At 45.4% G+C, this 21,527-nt stretch overlaps 1 protein-coding gene across 3 annotated transcripts in view; it reads left to right on the plus strand.

The window, feature by feature from the left end:
- Positions 1 to 3,145: 3,145 nt before the first annotated feature.
- EEPD1 (endonuclease/exonuclease/phosphatase family domain containing 1) overlaps positions 3,146 to 21,527 on the plus strand; it is a 103,513-nt gene continuing 85,131 nt past the window's right edge. Inside the window, exons 1-2 of one of the 3 annotated variants that reach the window (XM_057504654.1) lie at positions 3,146 to 3,584; positions 4,041 to 5,111. In XM_057504654.1, coding sequence (XP_057360637.1) covers positions 4,234 to 5,111 — 878 coding nt within the window. In that variant the 5' untranslated portion in view covers positions 3,146 to 3,584; positions 4,041 to 4,233. The other 2 variants (XM_036897458.2, XM_057504653.1) reach the window with 2 other exon arrangements.

The following is a 21,527-nucleotide window of genomic DNA, read 5'->3' on the forward strand; positions in this document are numbered from 1 at the left end:
AGCCAGGCCCTAACTTCTTGTCCTTTGAGAGTTAAATGACACTAGCTCAAACCCCCATTCCCTGGGTAATCAGGTTGCCAGCCAAGTTCCCAATCTCAGTGGAGATTCTTGAAAGTCAGACATTTCAGTGTGTCACCTTAGACTGTGATATTTTTATTTCAGTGACCTCTGGATCTTTCTCCCTTCTTTCATATTTTAGCTGTCCCTTCTCACTATCCTGAATCTACCTAGAGAGACTTGGCTACTTTACCTTTAGCACTCATCTGAGGCCATTAATGTTTCTTATGAAGATTCAAGGTGTAATTGGGGGCTACATCGGAGAATAACACAGGAAGCAAAAAGAGTCAGACATCGTTCATCTTGAAGACTTTTGCTGCCTCCTCTTCTGGGACCCACCCTGACTGAGGAAGGGCTCTGGTCTTCTCTTCCGTTAGCTCCAGACCCAGCTTACTCTTGGGCCCCTTTGCTCCTCTTCAACTTTCTCTTCTCCAGTCTGGGTCACCAACTCCACCCTGCCTACTCAAAAAAAAAAAAAAAAAAAGCAAAAATCTCTCATTTTTTTGAATGCTCTTTAAAAGGATTCCTTTTTATTTCTATTTTTTAGAAAGTTTTACAACTTTATTGTGGTATAATCAAAGTACACTCAATTGCACATGTTTAAAGTGTGCCATTCTATTAGTTTTGACATACATATACCCATGAAACCATGGCCCCCTCAAACAACATTTCCACCACCCCCTGAAGTTTCCTTTTGTCCTTTTTCATCCATTTCTCCCTCCATTACATTCCTAAGCAACCATTAATCTGCTCTCTCTATTTGTAGATTAGCTTGCATTTTCTAGAGTTTTGTATAAATGGAATCATACAGTACGTTCTCTCTCTCTTTTTGGAGGGAGGAGTGGGAAACCTAGTTTTTTCACTATAATGATTTTGAGATTCTTCAGTATTGTGTGTATTAATTTGTTTTTATTGCTGAGCAGTATTCCATTTGCGGATATATCACATTTGTGTATCCACTCATCTACTGGTGGGTTGTTTCTGGTTTGGGGCTATAACAAACCTCCTAAGAACATTTATGTTTAAGTTTTGGGTTTTATACTTTAATTTCTCTTTGGTAAATACCTAGGACTGGAACGGTTGGGTTCTACAGTAGATATGTTTAACTTTTTGAGAAACTGAAATTGATTTCCAAAGTGGTTGTACTGTCTCAGGCTCCTACCATCAGTGTATGAGAGTTTAAACTGCTCTATATCTTCACCAGCATTTGGTAGGATCGGTCACTTTAAATTTAGTCATCTCATGGTTTGGTTGTTTTAATGCACAGGGGTTTTGCTGCCTCTTAACTTCATCACTACCAAAGATGAACATATGCTTAGGTTTATAGGGAATAAAACCAGATTATGCCTGTTGTGCCAGTGAAGTTAATAGTGCCCCCTTTTTATGCTTCAAAGTGTCCTGGTTTGTATAATAAAATATGTGGTTTCTCTACTTCTGATCTAACTGGCCATGCCCCCAAGGCTGTCCACTCACAGCCACAAAGTCTCATCAAGGCATTCTCCTCACCAAATCTTTTCCCTCCTCTAAAAGGGTAGTCCCCCACCTCCACCACCCCAGTTTTTCTTACACATTTTTTCCTTATCACAAAAGCATTATAGGAGAAAAGGAGTGACATAATGTAGTCTAGTGCTGGTGTAAAGTGGCAAGTGAAAGCAATGATGGAGGGAGTCAGACCCAGCCTTGATGACATCATTTGAGTTAGATGCACCCAACCTTGATGTAAGGTCTATTCCTTAATTTTTCGGCACAAGAACCTGGAAATACCCATTTTTTTGTCTAAGCTAATTTGACTTGGCTTTCTGTCACTTGCAATTAAGAGTGCTGACTCTTAAAGTATACACAGTAAGGTAATGTGCCTCAAAAAGGCAATAGCATTTTGCTAACTCTTATTTAACTGCCTTTCATTTTACATCTGAAGTATCTTCAGCCTTCCTTGAGCATTACAATTTTTGCTGACCTTAGCTCCAGGAATTTAAAGCAGAAGCATCAGTCACATTGGTTGGGGATGAAACTTCAGAGTACACTGAATGCCCAGGGTCAAAGTATTCAACAGTATCACAAGCTGGTTTGTTTAATCGAATACTCTAGCTCCCTGTATCCAACGTAATGGAGCAGGCTCTTTAATCTTTAACTAAATTGTCATTTAGTAGCATGATCCAACAACTTCTGAATTTTGGTAAGCAGCCACAATTTCCAACTAGCATTTCCTTCCTTCTTAATGACTAGATTTAATAATTACGGAAACATACCTATAACTCAACTTACACATGAGCAACTCTGTGACTTCTGTGAGCATGTGATGTACGCTGTGTCTTAGTAGCACAAGTTACTAGATGTTTGAGGACCTGTGAGCGGTGCCCAGGTAATACTCCAGTGGAAGAAAGGAGGCTGAAAGTGGGGGTCAGAAGTTTAAAATATCCCATTCAGTCCCCCCTTGAACATTCTCGACAGACCTAATTGGGAGGCCCCTGACCCGCAGGGATTCCTTCCCCAAAGGAGTTCCTTGGCCCTGACCCACGCCCCAAAGACACACTAAACTCGGTCTGGTGGCCCAGTAGCGTCTACACCCCTGGACGCCCCTCTCCTCTGTGGGACTCCGTTGCCGAAAAGCAGCTGGGCAGGTCTCACTTAAGGCGAGACTAAACAGCCTCCGTCCCACGCAACAATCCTTCGGACCCGAGTAGCAACCCAGGCTCCAGGAGCGGCAGACGCGAGAACAGCCTCCCCAGGACCGGCCACGTAGCTGCGGGTTCAGCCCCTCCCCTTCAGGCCCTAAGTCCCGCCTCCGAGCTCCGGAGGGCTCGCCCCCGCCAAGGCCCCGCCCCCGCGCTCTCGGGCTCCGTCCCCACCCCACGCTTCCAGGACCGCCCCCGCGCAGCATGGCCCCGCCTCTCACACACACCCGAGCCGCGCACTCCGCCCGCTCGCGTCCCGGGTCCCTGTCCCGTCCCCACCCTCGCTGGGTCCGTTCTCCAGGCCGACGCTTTGCTCCAGGGCTCCGCCCCCACGTGCCCTCGGGAGTCCCGGGGAGGAGCTGCCGCGCGGGAGGAGGCGTGGCCGTGCTGCAGGCAGAGGCGCGGGCGGCACGGCCGGGACTTTGGCTTTGACACCGACAGCGAGCGGGAGTCGTGCGCTGCTGCCTGGTGCGGACGCGGTCCCGGCGGATTCCGTGTCCAAGTCGGGAGCAGGACTTTTTGCCTAGATCAACGCAGCTGCAGCAACGCCGCAAGTACTGGTGCAGCCTCAAGACTTGGTGCAGCCGCGGCCGCCGGTTTCGCCGCTGCTGCCGTCTCCGCGCAGCCCTGCAGCTCCTGCGTGCTTTGATAGAGAGACCCAAAGAGTTTCTCCCGCAGGAAGAGCTGGGACGCGCGGCCCGAGGCAGCGTGAGAAGGCCCCAGAGGCCACCCCGGGGACCCGCACCCGCCCGGGCGCCACGGCTGGAGGCAGTGGGCCCGCGCTGTCCCAGGCTGGGCTCAGGCTTCTGAGCCGCAGGTGGAAGAAGGACGCCCCGGGGGAGCGGCCGAGAGGTAGGGCGGGGGACCTTCCTTATGTTGGGGTCTATAAACGCCTTCCAGGGGGCGCGCACTAGTGAGGACGGATTTCCCAAGTTGCAGGCGGCGCTAAGTGTCAGGCGCGGGGGACGCCCCTTCCTTTCTTCCAGAGCCCAGGTGAGAGCAACCGAAGGAGAGCCCCAGCGCTTCCCAGAGTTGAGAGAGGCAAGGACAGGAGATGTGGACTTATGAGATCTACGGGGATAGGTTTCTTTCCAATAGAAGCAACGCATAGCCTTTTTGGACCCCAATGTGATAAAAATCTCCCGCCCCAGAGGAGAATCCACATGGGCCAGCCTCATTATGTGTTCGTTTTCAGGGGTCCACGGACCCAGGAGTCCTGTTGAAGACCTCCAGCCCTAGGTAGGGAGTGCTAATGTAAACTGATGAGCTGATTCAATTGATCTGTGTGTTTATTAATTTGTTTTCCAGGCGGTCAAGTTTGAAAGGTACTTTCGGACGTTTTGGGCATGGAGCTTTAGTGTTTATCTATGGTAACCGTTTTGTTCCCTAAATCCTGGGCTTTCCATTCTTCTGTGCCTGTAAGGTCTGCTGGACTTTTTCCCTAGCCAGAGAGTTCTTCTGCGGTGGTGAGGCCTTTCAGGGCCCCTGATCTTGGCCGGCCATGGGGAGCACCCTGGGCTGCCACCGCTCCATACCCCGGGACCCCTCGGACCTGTCGCATAGCCGCAAGTTCAGCGCGGCCTGTAACTTCAGCAACATCCTTGTAAATCAGGAGCGGCTCAACATCAACACGGCCACAGAGGAGGAGCTGATGACCCTACCTGGGGTGACACGTGTGGTGGCACGCAGCATCGTGGAGTACCGCGAGTACATCGGTGGCTTTAAGAAAGTGGAGGACCTGGCACTGGTCAGTGGCGTGGGCGCCACCAAGCTGGAGCAGGTCAAGTTTGAGATCTGCGTGAGCAGCAAGGGCAGCTCTGCGCAGCACTCTCCCAGTTCCCTGCGGCGGGACCTGCTGTCTGAGCAGCAGCCTCACCACCTGGCCACCTCAGTGCCCCTTACCCCACGAGTCAATATCAACACGGCCACCCCAGCTCAGCTCATGAGTGTGCGAGGTGTCACGGAGAAGATGGCTGCCAGCATTGTGGACTACCGCCGCGAGCATGGGCCCTTCCGCAGCGTTGAGGACCTGGTGAGGATGGGTGGCATCAATGCCGCCTTCCTGGACAGGATACGGCACCAGGTATTTGCGGAGCGGTCCAGGCCCCCATCCACCCACACCAACGGGGGCCTGACCTTCACCGCCAAGCCTCACCCGAGCCCCACCTCGCTGAGTCTGCAGAGTGAGGACCTGGACCTGCCGCCAGGGGGTCCCACACAGATTATCTCCACTCGTCCTTCAGTGGAGGCCTTTGGAGGCACAAGGGATGGGCGGCCCGTGCTGAGGTTGGCCACTTGGAACTTGCAGGGCTGCTCCGTGGAGAAGGCCAACAACCCGGGCGTGAGGGAAGTGGTGTGCATGACGATCCTGGAAAACAGGTGAGAAACAGGAACAGCCAAAGGTGTTGGGCATGAAGGCAGCTCTTGCATGGCTTCCTCTGTGCATGCAAATAAGTGGACTTTTTGGGGTAGGGATAGGGCAGGGGTATTTAATCAGTGTTCTTGAGGCCCCAGCCAATATTGTCACCTGTTGCTGAGCTCTCTTTTTGCTCCAGAATTTTCTGAATGCAGGCATCTGGGCTTGTGGTCTGTATCTTGAATGTGGTATATCTGAGATCGATTCATAATCTTGGGGTAAATGGAGATTGTGTTGTGTTACTGCTTTGGAGAATGTTGTCTGACTTACAGGACTTAATGGGGTTTACACCAGATGAAGCACTCAGGGACTGGGAACTGTTGTATAGGTTTGCATGTGAGAAGAAGCTAATTGGATTTTTTTTTAACATGGAAGGAAAAGCCACATTTTCTTCTCCAAATTTGCCTGTTTGTGTGCACAGAATCATCTTAAAGACCAGGTGTTTGCAAACACATCCACCGTGTATATTTACCAAAATGCTGTGAATGAATCACTCTTCATTCTTTTTCCTTATAAAACCCTAAGTTGTTTTTCAGGCCCATAGTTGCATCCCCAAATGTATATAATCTTTCCTGTCCTAGAGGGAGAGAAGGTCAAGCTGACATATAGTGAAGATTCGCCAGATTTTCCCATTGAACCACAGAAGAGTCTTGTAGAATGGGCTCTTATCTCATAGTGTTTACATTGTTCACAACACTGCTCTCTGCAGGAACTTCCGTTACCCACCCCCCCATAAAACAAAACAGTATTACTATAGCAGTAACGCCTATTGTTAGTAAACTAGTGTATTGCATAATGTAGTCAGTTTGGGGAAGGAAATAAATATTTCTAACGGCCCCTTCTAGGTCAGAAATACCCTGATCCTGGACTTGGGGATTTTGCCCTGCCACCCACCAGAGGTATGATATGTTGGTGACCACCCGCTGCTTTCCTGTGCACTGGGGTTTGTGAGGCTGGGGGGGCAGCAGTTGGTGACATGAAGTAAGGTCTCAGCAGGGAACCACAGTGCACTGTGGCAGAGCTTCAGGATAAATGAGTGAGGAGAAAACCAGGTCACAGTGTTTCCCTGGTGCCGTCCCAGTGGCACACCCTTTTCACTGAAGATTGAGGGACCGTGCACCAGTCAGAGAACTGGGCCAGGGAGCTCCTGAGTGCTTTTCCTGCACCACTGTGTTCACTGTTTTGCACCATAACTCCTTTAAAAACCATCTTGGACACAGTTGAGAACAGGGCTCAATCCTGGATGATGTTAGGAATGGCTTGATGACTGTTCTCCTCATCCACAGCAGCGTGGTCATATGTATGAAGGAGGGGAGGGGAGAGAAGGGAGGATGGCTGATAATTCCTATCACGCGTTTTCTTAAGGCTCCATTTGGGGGTTGGAGGAGGATGAATCAGGACCTGAAGTTGCCCCAGTGGGAGTGGCAGACTGGGCTGCTCTTGCCCATTTACTATGACAGTGATGCTTCAGGTGTGCTCTCTGGACCAGTATCACCATCAGCTACCGACTCAGAAACACTGGGTTTCAATGTCTGCACATGCCCTCTGGGTGGTTCTGCTGCATACTAAAGTTTGAATACTGCTGCACTCTGCATCTGGCACTCAGCTTCCCCTGTGGGTTGCTTTGTGAAGGGCCTTCCCCTGTGCTGGCTTTTCTGACAAGATCAGTGAATCCATGCAGAGCTTTCCAGATACTATGTTTTCTTTAACTGTCTGATCAACCCACATAATGTTCTTTCTGGCTAGACCTTAAGGGATTAATTCAGCTTCTAGAGCAGATGAATGTGGAGGGTAGAAAATGGGAGAGGGAACAGGGGACAGCTGGCCTCAGAGGGGGCTCCGCTGTGCAGCGCCGACCTGGGGCATGCAGGGACACAGTGAGGAGGAGCGCTGGCCTCTCATGTGCAGCATTGGGGTTCATATTTATCTTGGTATTTCATCTTTGGATTTCCGGGAGGGATGATGATATGCTGAAGATATGTAACTGCGGTCCTCAGGCGAGAGTGCTGGAATTGCTTACTCAAGCCCAGCAAGGTGGAGCAGGGAGCACCCGTGAGTACCCAGGAAGGGGACCTATGGGCTTGTCACTTTTCTCACACTTGACGGCATCTGTTGTCCTGTGGGTTGGTGGCTCCTTTTGCTTGTTTACAATGTGTTTAATGTTCTGAGCTCTCCTAGCACCTTGTTAGTGTCTGGTAAACATAAACTAATAGGCTTAGGGCCTGATCTCCTGCAAAGCTGTAGTGGGTCCATTTGCCTGTGTGACTGTCCTAGGGCATCAAAAGATGGCTGGCTGTGATGAAGTGGATTACATGTCCTCAAAACAGCAGTACACATTCCCCAAGAGCTCTGTGTTCATCCTGATTCACAAAAATCTCTTCCATTCCAATTGATCCTTGTGTAAGAGGAAATGCATTTAGTTTGAGCGAGAACGGATACAGGTGATTTTCTGGATTGTTATTTTCATACATGCTTATATATAATATGAGAGTTACCTGACTGTTGGATATGCCTTCATATTTTCCAATAGCTTTCACATAATTTGATTTCCCGGTAACTGTAGGAAGCAGGTAATGCTTGCTTTGATTAATGATTCTCCATCCCTGGGTGAGGAAACAAAAGCCGAAGAAGTTAAATGACTTGCCTCCATCCCCCAGCTCATTAGTGACTCAGCTGGGACCAGGGCCCAGACTTTAGACCCGTGCTCTTTGCAGGCATGCTGTGTTTTGTAAGCATGTCCCCTTTACCCTGCCTCTGGCTCAGGCATCCCAAGCTTGGCCTCAGAAATGGCCCTTGCCAAATTGTGTACTAGTCACATTTTCTTAAATCCATTGTGAAGGCATTAAAAAAAAAACTCTTGGCTCCACCTCTTTAATGCTAAATTGGTGAAATTGCTTAACCTCTCCAAGTCTCAGTTTTTCCATCTGTTAAGTGTAGCTAACAAGGGAAGAAAAAGGAACCCTTGGGTGCTTCTTTTGCCGGGGGAACAGCCGGCCTTTTTTCCCCTTTGTGGGTTTGTTGTAGTAGCTGTGTTTTCTTAGACTGAAGGGTACCTGTGTGGGATGCAAAGGCTGGAGTCTGTTCTTAACCTGAGTCACTCGTTGCTGAATTGGTAGATGAGCTAAAGAAGTGGGTTTGCAGGTGAAGTCTGAGGTAAGACAGCAGAACGGTAGTTAACCCCACAGTCACCAGGAGCCTTTGGGGACATCATACTGTGGCCCAGAACTGACGGGTTTCATAAGATTCTTTTGCCAAACTCAGCCTTCAGCAATGTTTTTCCTTGTTCACTATTTATGGAACAAGACTACAAGAGGAATGCTTCTGCTAAATATCCTCGCAAAATTTGGTGACAGTCCACATATGGAATGAAATTGTTTAATTTTAATTTTGTTTTTTTGCTGAGGAGTTGTTCTACTTTGAAAAGTCCCTTCGGTTTCTGAAAATATTAGCACTGGGGGAGCCAACAGACACTCTCACCAGAACAAGTAAGGAGGCTTAACATCCCACTTGCATATTTTCCTGCAGTTTCTGTCAGAAGTGAATGTGAGCGTCAAGGTCTTCAGCCTTATAATGGCCTAAATCTCTTTTCTTGCCAAATGTCTGTCTGCAGTATCGAAGCACAAGATGAATTGGTGCGTGCCAACATGCAGTGATTGTGAGGGAAAAAAAAGATTGCAGTTTATCAGTCTTGATTAGTAGGAATAAAATAAGCACAACCCACCTTGTCATTTGATTCATTCATTGAAAAATATAGATAGCTGCTGTGTGTATGTGTACATTAAATTCAAGAGTCGGCTTGGCCCTATTATTTTACAGTTAAGTAAGTGTGAATTAGTTTATAGGGCTCAGCTTTAAAACAGTCTGGGAAACCCAGATTTTTCAGGGGTTTGGTGGGAATGGAGTCCTCTGTGTGGTTGATATGTGGGTATATTTTTCCCATATGAGTTGTAATGGGCTCATCCTGGGAGATTGAAGGGTGGTGGATGCAGTCAGATTTAACATCTGGGGGCAAAGTGCCCAGTAATCCCTTTAAAGTATAAATGGTGAAAATCTGTTTTGACAGCTGTGGAAACTGAGGCTCAGAGAGATTAAATAACATCTGTGTGGCCTTCAGAAATGTAGATGTTGGAGTCAGGATTTGAACCCAGGCATTTCTCTGAGTTCAGAGTGAGGAGTGGAGATGTCTTTTCCCAAACTCTTTGTCCTTTGACTGACCCCTGGCCCACCTGCCATTTCCTCCATTCTTGGGTCTTAGGCTGGCCAGTCATCAGGGCTTCACCTAGACTCCTGGGACTGTGTCAAACCCTTGGAGGCCTCTGCTCCTTTCCTGTTTTTGTTCCTTTGAAGGACAGGGCTTATGGCCAGCAGGAGAGCAACCCAGAGGGTATCAGGGCTCCACCACCCGGCCCCTTAAATGTGAGTCTGTGACCTTGGCTCAGCTCCAAGGTGGAGTTCCAGTTTTCGAGCCAAGAAGTTCTGGGTGGTTTCCAGAGAGAAAGGTGATCAGTAATAGGACTGCTGTGGATTAATAGGAGAAGATGGTGTGAGTGAAGGGAAGTCCTGGTGTGTGCACGATGCAGGGTTTATTTCACTGAAGGGAAAGATGTTACTTTTGTCTCTCAAGAAAGCTGAGGCCATATGGAATCTGATTTGGGGGGTTTGAAAGTACTGGTTCTCCCAGGAAGTATTTATTCCTTTATGATTCATTCAGTCATTCAACAGATATTTTTTGAGCTCTCACTCAGCACCAGGTTCTGTGTCCAGGTCTGGTAATAAGATACAGAACAAGACAAAGTCTTTGCTTATGTGGTGCCACCATTTTAGGCAGGGAATTAAACAAGTCAGTACATAGATAAGCAATTACAGGTAGTGGCAAAGCCTGAGAATGATAGAGGCAAGTGGAAGAGAAGCCTGTTGAGGTAGGTGGGGGTCAAGAAAGGACTCAACATGGAAAAAGCTGAGGAAACGGCTCCACTGGAGGAACCAGCAAGTGCAAAGGCCCTGAGAATGCTTATCCCAGACAGAAAGCTAGCGTTCCCAGAGTGGCAGGTGTCTGGGATTGCAGGGGGAGGCAGGGCCAGATGGGAAGGGCCTCCAAGGCTCTTATTTTAACAGCAGGAGGAAGCCACAGAGTATTAGAAGCACAGGTTGATGAATTACCTGTTACTAGGTTGTTCTGGCAGCTGGGGGGCTGCCTGGAGTGGGTCCTGGGAGTTGAGCAGAAAGGCCATCGCACAGTAAAAGCTGAAAGGATAGTGACTGGGGAGAAGGGGAAGTGGGTGGAGGTGAGATCTTTTAAGGGCAAAAACTGGAAAGACTTGCCTGTGTTTTGTATATTATGGGGATTCATTGGTTAGATTCCTAGAAGACAGGCTCAGAGGCTCTTAAGAAATCCCTCTGCTGATTCACATGCCTCTGCACGTGTCGCCATGTGACTTTCTGAACTCACCCCTCCCCTGTCCTGTTGCCTTGCCCTGAAGTGGTGTGGAATCTTGGTGGATAGTGGATGGAGAAAGAGGCCTTGTGATCTGGCCTATGTGTGGACCAGGCGTGGAACAAGGCCACTTTTGCTATTTAGTATTAATTAGAAAGTTATAACTGGCAGGGGGTGGGGGGCAGGGAAGGTAGGGTGTTTAGGTTACCAATTCTATCAAAAAATATTTACATAAATGAAATTCAACATTGATTGAACACCTACTCTGTGCCCACTGTGTGGTGAGCTCTGGGGCACAGGGAGACCCCCTCCCCCATCATCAGGGAGCTCGTAGCCTAACAGAGAGACACATTTACTGGTACTTCCCAGGGGGCTGTGTATGCTAAGGGAGGAGGTAAAACTTAAGGGGGAGGATCTGGTACCTGCCTGTCTGTGTGGCTCTGGAGGAGTGTGGGGTCCTCAGTGTAGGGGGAGGGGAGGAGACAGGACCAAGTCAGATGATGGGGAAGGAGCTAGGCTCGAGGGGAGTTTCAGGTCTGAGCGGCAAGAGCGTGGTAGCCATGTGCGGAAAAGTCAGCAGGCCCCCACGCAGCTAACTAGTGAGGAGTAGGAAGTCGAAATCAGTTCCAGATGTGTGGGGGTCCAGGCTGGCCCACCGCCCAGACTTCTGATCTGAAGTGTTCAGACAAGGAGCCGGCAGGCTCCCACGCCTGGTGCCTCACAGTAGAGAATAGCATCAAGGTGTGTGTTATTCACCATGTGTTATTTTTATTTCAAAGTTACCCTACCTGGCAAAAGACTTTATCCTAGAATTCCTTAATAATGATCTCTGCCAATAACAAATAAAATGATGCACTTCATTAGAATTTGATGTGCTCATCATAGACACCCTGGTCTGTGTGTAATACACAGCTGAGTGGACATTCTACATCAGTGACTCCTAGCATCGAAACACCCAGGATGTGCCACAAAAATACCCTTCTCTACCTGCAGGCTTATAGTCCTCAACAAATATTTAGTAATTTCAGACTCTTCCTAATCCTTTTTCTTATGACTCTACACAGACCTGGTCTGGACGACAGTTCTTATTGTAATGTTTTGATTGACAGTTGCCTTAACAGCTGGATTCCAGTGGACAGGAACTGTGCGGAGGTGTGTTCTCAGTAACCACATTATGACAAAGAATCCTCTACCAAACTAGTGGATTACGAAACCCTGGGTTTTCTTTATTGTTTAAATGTTGTTCCCCAACTATATTGCTTTGTTGTTTGTTTCTAACCAGCCCTTGTTTCCTGAGAATTCTATTTTGATTCAACTATTACCTGATTAAGCTGTTAAGTTGGGCCTTCAATTGTTTTGTTTAGAGGCTGCTGTAAACTCCTGAAATGCAGTGCTTCGGCCAAGAAAATGTTGTTCACATCACCACATTTAAGGTTGCATGCATTTTGGGCGTGGTGTTCTAGGGAATGCTGTTTGCTCCCCCAAAGTCGCAGGGTGAAATCGGTACTTCGTCTTTCTCAGCTTGTGCTAAAAGCACGGTGTCATTTAAAGTGGGAGGTCTTGGATGGATTGTTGTCTCTTCAAATACTGATCCAATACTCTGTTACAGAAAACTTCTCCAGACTGTATTTTCCATAAGCAAATTCAGCCTGACTTAAATTTTTTGCAGTCTCCATTTTCTTAAACGGAAAAAAAGTAAAACTTTTGCTGGCCTCAGAGTGCTGATGACTGGCATTAGGCCTTGGACTCATCCACCAGCGGACCCAGGGCTCCATACTTCCTTTGGTGGGTGGCCTCTGAAGTTTCAGGTCACTGTGTTGTTTTACTGGTCACTTCTTTACAAAGTGGTTTCCCAGTCGTTTGTAATTTGCAGACTCATTTTAAACAGCAAGATACTGCATGTCTCTCCCCCCATCTAATGGTGGGTATACTTTCAGTGTCCAGTGGTAGTAGTCATTGTACTAAGAACAAAAGCAGTGATAATTAACACTGATAATTACTGTGGCTGAGGCCTGGAGTTAGGTTGCTTCGTAAGGGGGTATCATCATTAACTCTCTTTTACAGACAGGAGAGGTGGCTCAGAGAAGCTGAGTAATTACCTCCAGTCACACAGATTTATGTGCTAGAGCTTAGATTATAACCCAAGCAGTTAGGCTCCAACATGTGATGGGAAAAAACTACTGAGTTCACCAAACTTTTCCACGTCCTTGTATTTTACTCCTCACCCAGCCTACATACTGGGTTAGATGCTGTCTTAACCAATTGGATTTTAGTCCCTAGGTCATGATCACTCATGTGTATGCTGATCTCTGTATGTGTGTGTATGTGTGTATATGTGTGTGTCTAGTATTTGCTTCTTCAAAGTGGAGCATGGCTATTTGCAAAGCAGTCTAAGTGCAGGATACTATATTTTTTTTTTATCACTTTTCAGCCTTTCACAATTGCCTGGCTCACACTTATTTTTGACAGCTGTTTCTTTAAACAACTTGCTTTTACAGAAGCTTACCAAGCATTCATCTTAGTTTTTACGAACCACTTCTCTTTCTCCCACTCCTGTTTCATCAGTTGATGTCATATTTAGCAGACCATAGTATAATATGTACAACTGACATAACGAACGCTGGGGACAGGTATGGCTGACCTTGGGTAAACATATGATGCCCCAGCTGAGAGTGGAAGTGCACAGTTGCCAGGAGCACTCAGCGGGCATCCATCCCTCAGCATGTTTTTTGAAGGGATGGAACAGTCTGGTGGGTTCCTTGAGAATAGAGGTTGGTTGGAAGAATATCTATTGTGTCTTTAAAAACATCAATATCTAGGTCCAAGTTACATTGCTTATGTAGTCTAGAGACTGTCTTTGCCATATACATTTATTGCAGACCTGTGGCACTAAGTGCAGGTTGTTACCCATTATTATTTTTTTCTAGATGATTAACTCAGAAAATGAGTACAGTTGACCCTTGCTTACCATGGGTTTGAACTGCATAGATTCACTCATACATGGGGTTTTTAAAATAAATATACTGGAAATTGTTTAGAGATTTGCAACAGTTTGAAAAAACATTTTCTTTTCTCTATATTATAAGGAACACAGTATATAATACATATACAAGATATGTGTTAGTAGGCTGTTGATGTTATTGGTAAGGCTGTTAAGGGCTAAGTTTTCGGGGAGTCAAAAATTATTCATGGGTTTTTAACTGCTGAGGGTTGACACCCCTAACCCCTGTATTGGTCAAGGGTCAAGTGTAGTTATAAGGTCAAGAGTTCATTGTCCCAATTCTCCCCCAACTTTTAGAAATAATAGAGGTGAAGGATTAATGAACATTTTTTCTTTTTTTCTTCTTCACTTAACACCTGTACTAGTTAACATTTTGTTCTGTGACATAGAGATCCTGTGTTTTGCTCCCGAGATCTATGAATAACTGTTAGCTGGGAAGAATTTAAGCAGGTGATCTAGACTAGATGGCTTATAAATACCTTCCCAGGTTTGCCACTCTGTACTGTCTTCTTCCACTGTTCTGAATTCAGTTGTCAAGTTTGATCTATGTTAATGTTAAGTCCATGCCCATACCTGTGAAACTGCACAGGAGACCATTGTATCGTAGTACATATACATACGCTGAGCTCAGTTCAATGCCAGGCAGGATTGTTGAGAGCGAATTTGTTATCTCAAATTATGTTAATTTTGACACTTCTAACATTTGCAATAAAAATGCAAGTCATTGTTAGGTATTGTTAGAGTTTCAAGTTACAAATAAAAGTTGTTTCTGTCTTTTAAGCTTTTGGGTAAATTTAATTGTAGAGCATCTGAGACTCTAAAGTGGTTGCTCAGATGTTACCCATTTATAACCATTTATCTAATCCCTCAAAGTCAGATCACTGATCTTCTAAAGCAAGGTATAGAATTCAACCTGACGATGGGTGAGAGATAAGACGGCAAGATCGCCCATAACCCAATTTCAAATGCAGTGTTTGTGTTTATCCTAACAGGTATGGTATTTTTATTGGTTGATTGTGTTGGTAAAGGTTATATATTTACAAGTATACATTTCTTCTAAGTCACAAAAGTCCCTTCCAACCCTGAAGCTTTTTCCACAGGGAGGGAGAAGGATCACTGTTTCTACCAGTTCTGAGAAGGAAAATTCGTTGTCCTTAGAGGTAAGATGTATTAGCTTTCTAGGGCTGTCAAGACAAAGCACCACAGACTGGGTGGCTTGAACAACAGAATTTTATTTTCTCACAGTTCTGCAGGGCTGGAAGTCCAAGATCAAGATGTCAACAGGGTTGTTGTTTTTCTGAGGCCGTTCTCCTCAGAAAAGATGTGGATGGCTGCCATCTCCTTTATCTTCCTGTAGTTTACCCTCTGTACCCATCCATGTCCGAATTTCCTCTTCTTGTAAGGACACCAGTCATATTGGATTGAGACCACTTACTGGCCTCCCTTTAGCATAATTACCTCCTTAAAGACTCTGTCTTCAAATATAGCCACATTCTGAGGCACTTGAATGACTTTTTGGGGACACGTCAGCCCATAACGAGATGGTGTAAGAGAAATTGCCCAGGGACTTCTTTCTGGGCTGTTGGTGAGGAGCCTGCTCCGGGGAGTTTTTCCTGGAAAGATGATTTCAAGGTATTTGTTAACAATTTGACTGCTAGAGAAACCTGAGTTAGAGTTCCTGGAGTGACAGTCTACTCAACAAGGGGAACGGCTGTCTTGCCAGGCCACAGTAAGTATGGACCAGCTTTTGCTGTGATTTGTTGCCCTCGAGCTTCTCTCCTTCCAACTTGCCTGTCCTTGGTTTTCTCCTGAAATGGCAGCATCGACCTGAAAGTTTCTACCCACCCCTGCCAGAGCAGCTCCACTTGGCCAAGCTCCTTGCTGGCCTTTGGCTACAGGTAATGGCGACACATGAGTTTGTCTGCCCTTTAGAATTTAGTGCCTGTGATAACCTCTGTGGAAATGTGAGATTCAGAGGGCCAACTCTGAATCTGAAGCCAACCCACATTTGGCTTTCCCTGACCTGTATTGCTCAGCACCCCAGTGATGGGCTCCCCTTGTGTCATGCGTTCCCCGTCCTGTTTTCAGTCACTTGGTTGTAATTGCCTGTGTGATGCCATCTGCATTCCTAGGCTGTACATACAGCCTCGTTTCAGGACCATGACACTCAGAAATTGTGGTAAGAAAAAATGACCACAGCCATTTACTGCCCATTTACTTTGCCCCACGTACTATTGCTAAGCCTTTTATATTCATTAACCAACTTAATCTTTTTGCCACCCAGTGAGGTAGATAAAGTATCCCACCTTACACATAGGGAAACTCATCTTAAAAAATTGAAGTACTTGCCCAAAGTCACATGATGGGTGAGTATGGAGCAGAAACTCAAAGCCAGGCAGAATTACTCAGAGCCCAAATTCTTTTACATTCAGAGGCTATGACTCCACAAACCTGGAGTTGGCTAAGAAAGCCAGGAGGTTAAGAAAGGGCAAAGTGGTTTCCTAGTGTTTTTTTATCTAGAGTATAAAGGAAAAAAGTCTAATCGAGGGTACTCCCTGGAGCAGGTCCCAGCTGGCACTTGAGGAAATCATCTGATTCTGTCCTGCATTCAGGGATGTAGGGCTCTGGGAGCACTGGATGTTTTTTTAAATCAAAATTATTTCTACACCATACAATTTACCCCTCCCCTTTGAAGTGTACATTTCAGTGGTTTTTAGTACATTCACACAGTTGTGCCATCCTCAGTACTATTCCAGAATGTTCTCCTCACCCCAGAAGGAAACTCCACACCCACGAACAGTCACTCCCCTCCCACCCCCAGGCAACCACTATTCTGCTTTCTCTCTATGGATTTGCATATTCTGGGCATTTCATATAAATATGATTGTGTAATATGTGGCCTTTGGTGTCTGGCTTCCTTTACTTAGCATAATGCTTCAAGCTTCATCCATGTTGTAGCATGTATATTTGCTTTTTATGGGTGAGTGATATTCCATTATATGAATATGCCAGATTTTCTTTAATCATCAGCTGATGAACATTTGGGTATTTCTATTTTGGGGCTATTTTGAATAATGCTGTTATGAACATTCATGTACACATTTGTATATGGACATACATTTTCATTTACCTAGGACTGGAATTGCTGAGTCATATGGTTGTTCCCTGTTCAGCATTTTGAGGAACTGCTGATTGTTCTTCAGAATGACTGCACCGTTTTGTATTTTCACCAGTAATATATGAGGGCTGCTATTTCTCTATATCCTCTCCAACACTTGTTATTGTCTCTTTTTGATTATAAGCATACTAGTAGGCATGAAGTGGTATTCTCATTGAGGGTTTGAGTTGCATTTCCCTAATACCTAATGGTGTTGGGCATCTTCTCATGTGTTTATTGGTCATTTTTATATCTTTTTGGAGAAATGTCTATTCCGATCTGGGTGGGCCATTTTCACTCTGTCTCAAACTGATAAAATATGAAATTTCTTTGTGCTGACTCCCTTTTCACTCCATATTCCCCCTGTTCCTGCCCTGTAGTCACAGGGCCATCATACTGGAGGCTAAACTAGAATAATTTACTTGGTAATAGGAAAAAGTGCCCTCCATCCCACAGAAACAACCCCCACCCCCACCCCATGAGAAGGAGCCTGGAGAATTCCATTTGGCATTCTTCACTGTTCTGGCTGGAGCGGTGTGTCTACACTGGACTTTTAACACTGTCCTTGAGAAATACTTTGTGTTTGCTGATTTTCACATTTAAATTGTGTGTTTTGGATGGAACTTTTGCACTTTTTATCTAAAACCAAAATGTAACATATAGTAAGCTAGGATTTGCAATGAAAGATGAGCTTTGCATAGTTCATGACAATATCTGCAAATCACAGGACCTCTTCAGTTGACCCTGTCATCAGTCAATGCGAGGCCCACTTCTCTTTGGTTTCATTTTTAAAATGTCTTTTTTTCTTCATTCCCATTCCCATTCATTCCTCTCCCATAGATCCCCAGCGCAAAGTGTTAAATGTATGTCCTATATACATACATATATATATATATATATCCTTTTTATTTTATTTTATATACATATGTATACATAAATGTATATCTTTGAGAAGTGTAGTGTTTTTACTCTATAAAGCCCTTGTGTCTGAGAGTTGCCAGTTAGTTGCTCCTGACTGCTGCTTTGTCACTGGCGGGGATGGGTGCCTGTTGCACCTCTCCATCCGCAGGGGACAGACAGGCTGCCGCAGGCTCACTGCTGCCAGCGAGGCCAGCATGTCCTTCACGTACTTTTAAGCTGTTTGTATTTCTCCTTCGGTGAACTTCTCTTAACTTCTGCCCATTTCATAAAACTTTAAATTCCCTTTTTCTTCCTTTTAGTTGATTTTGAAGTGTTCGTGCACATTCTAGTTGCCAATCTCCTCTTTGGTCTCAGAGATGCAAAGCTCTTCTCCCAGCCCATTACCCCCTGTTAACCTTGTGTTTGTGCCCTTCACCCACAGAAATGCTTAATTTTGATGAGGCCAAATCTATCAGTATCCCTTTTAGATGCTGTTTAACAAATCTAACTCACCCCAAGTTCACGCTTACAAATTTCCCCTAGCTTCTTAGTTTTATAGTCTTATCTTTCACATTTAAGCTTTTAATCTATTTGGAGTTTACTTCTGTGTAGGTCTGATTTGGGATCCAGTTTTATTTTTTTCAATTTTCCTAATACCACCTAGAGACATCTTATCCTTTCCCCACTGATTTGGGACACCACCGTTACATATGTATACATCAAGGTTAATGGTGTATTTGTGTACTCTTGTGCCATTCTCACACTGTGGTTAATAATACTGTGGCATCCGGTCCAGTGAATCAGAATCATCTTTGTTCCACTTAAAAATTTCCCTAACTGTATAAGTTTTAGAATCAGTTTGAGTTTCTCAAACATCCTGTTGGAATTCTGATTGGAATTGCATTGCCTTTACAAATGAAAGTCAATTTGAGAAAAAGTACAATATTACATCATCCTTTCCTTGAGTATCTATATTTCTTCATTTATTTAAGTCTTCTTTTGGAGCTTTTAATAAAGCTTATCATATTAATATCTCCATGAAGGCCTTATGCATTTTTTGTTAGGTTAAATCTTACTTTGATTCCCTCTTTTTAAAATCCCTAGAGAATGAAGTTCCAGAGTTTTGCTCTGATACTCATTCCAGTATATAACTGCTCTTATTACCACAGTGCTTTTCCACTACTTACTGTACATTTTTTACTTGTAATTTAGGCCCAACTTTTCTTGATTTTTCCTATTAGAGGTAAAAACTAGCCAGTCAGAACCTCTCTGAGGCTCTTTCTGAGCATTCAGAGAACTCAGTTCAATTTTCTTCCACCTTATACCCTCACCTCGAATGATTTTGGTTCACTTTGCCTTTCTCTGTGATTTGTATACTTCAAGCATAAGTCCATTTTCTGACTCTGCTCTAAACCTCAGATTGTCCACCTTGTATGAGTAGCTAAATACACAAATAGGAGTGGACCCAGTAAAAGAGCTGAAACACGCCGCTGGCTTAATACAAACAAAGTAATGGCCCTAAATTATAAATGTTTAAATTTAAAATTAATTTATTTGTGCAGAACAACTCTAGTAGTGAGTCAGACTTTATTATAGGTTATATTTGAGATCAGAGACCTTGGAATTATCTTTTATAGTTCAAACATCATTTATTAAATCTTGTTTTTGTAAAAATCTCTTTTGCTTCTCACATGTCCATGGATTCCTGTGTATCTGACCACAGACATATGTCTGCACATGCCTCCACCCACAGAGTGTCTGGGTATGTGTGAGTTATAAATATGCCCATCTTTTTAAATAGATCTTTAGCTTTAGCTCCTTTGCTTCTTCCACATTCTGAGTGAGTAAGTAGTATGTACAATTGTCTGTACACTACCTTCTAACTAATTATTTGTGAGCTATCTAGTTTCAGCCAAACTCAATGGTACCTGGCATCTGATTTGACCTAAAAGTAACTCAGGTGAATGTTAGAAATTTCTTTTTCTATACCAGGTTTGCAAATAGCCTGGTGGCAGCTAAAGTCGGAGCCAGGTGCCATGACATTGGTCTTTTTGCATAATTTATGACCGAACTTTGAAGTTAGTTTTTGGTGTCTAAGTAGGAGCCTTTAGTTTTGATACAAAAACATTAAAACATAAAAAATGTATATAAATAATACTTAGGCCCTCTTCCCCCTTCTTGTCAATATACTTTACTTTCTTGACCCAAAGCCCTTACATCCCATCTGTTCTGTGCTTGGAAAATTTCCTTCCTTATAAGACTTGGTGGGTGGGCAGCAGATTCTACAGCCCACAGGGGAAGTTGGAGATGCAAAGGCTCACTTTTCCAGCGTCCTTCGCATCGAGGGCCTGGGCTCTGCAGGCTGCTACATCTGTCCTAGTCCCTGTGTTGGGAGCCAGTGGCACTGACTGCTCAGGACTGAGAAGAGCTCACTGGCTGTGGGGACAGTATACAGAGGATCACATCCCTGGGACGGCAGAGGCAGCATGGCTGGTGGCGACTGGTGGTGTCCTGGGCTGGCGCTGTCAGCTGCACAGGCTTATAAGTGTTTAGCACTGTGGCGGTGGGGTCCTTACCATCCCAGTTCTGGACCATGTTTGCCACTTGTTCCAAACTGTCCATCCCTGGCTCCTTAATATCCTTTTAATGAAGTACTTTTCTGCTTAAATCAGCCAGTGTTGTTTTCTGTTTCTTGCAATTAGGATTCTTAACTGATATACCCTGATATATAGACCCTAGACCAGTGATTTCAAAACCCCTTTTAGCCAAGGAAACCTTTTCTTAAGTGAAATCTCATGCAGAAACACAACATAATGCAATAGAAGCGGAGCTGCTGTGGGCTAGGAGTGCAGGAGGGGCCTGCACTCTGCAAAGCACAGCTGAAGTCCATTGTCCTGGACATTTTCTGATCCTGGCTCTGTCACTGTCTCCCTGCCTGTGTTACCCAGGCCCTGTTCTCTGCTAGGCGGCCCTGGATGAGCAGAGACGGTAGTGCTTGTCTCACTGGCTTGTGTTTTCAGGGCCCTTTGGTGCTGTGCATTTCCTCTAAGACCCTGGCCTTCTCTTTGCCTTTTGATGGCTTTCACCAGGTGAGTGGCAACATGCTTGGCCCATGTCCAGATCCTGCTGGAGTATGGACCCCTGGATCAAAGGACATTTACTACATGGCTCTCTTAGAGTCTTCTTCAAAACACAAACCGAGTTTTAAGAAAGAAACTCGATTAGTCCAGCTGATCAGTAAGGACTGAAATTTACCCTCATACATAAAGAAGGTTGTGCTTCAGAGCAGGGTCTCAACCTTGGCAATCTTGACTTTAAAAATATATCCATTTTGAGGTTTATTATAAATATATGTTCTGTTGACGTTTTGATAATATATGGTGGTGGGAGCTGCCCTGTGCATTGAAGGACACACATAACAACATCCCTGGCCTCTGCCCCTTAGATAGCAGGAGCACTCTTTCTTGAGGTGCAACAACAAAAAGCATCCCCAGGCATTGCCAGATGAATGTCCCCTGGGAGGGAAAATCACCCTCAGCCGAGAGTCACTGTGGAGGCCAGGGCTCAGCCTGGCTGATCTTCCTTGGCTTCAGCAGAACTGCTGGACTTGGGGACCTGCACTGGACAGGGAAGAGGGAGACTGCTAGGTCTCGATGAGGTTGAAGAAGTGTGGGTACTTCTTGCAGCTGGAGAGCTAGGGGGACATGCATGGTTTCAGCCAAGCAGCGTAGGGCATGGCTGGGGCTGGTGGGCTGTGTGCAGAGCAGAAGGCAGGGCCGAGGAGGCAAGGCCCAGGGACCTCTTGGCACCCCTGCCCCTTGCTGGGACTACCTAGTAAAGGAAAAACTTGGAAACTGCAAGCTGAGCCCCTCCCTGGTGACGAGAGT

Source organism: Manis pentadactyla, chromosome 7 (genome assembly GCF_030020395.1).
Source record: "Manis pentadactyla isolate mManPen7 chromosome 7, mManPen7.hap1, whole genome shotgun sequence".
Classification (NCBI taxonomy): Eukaryota; Metazoa; Chordata; class Mammalia; order Pholidota; family Manidae; genus Manis; species Manis pentadactyla.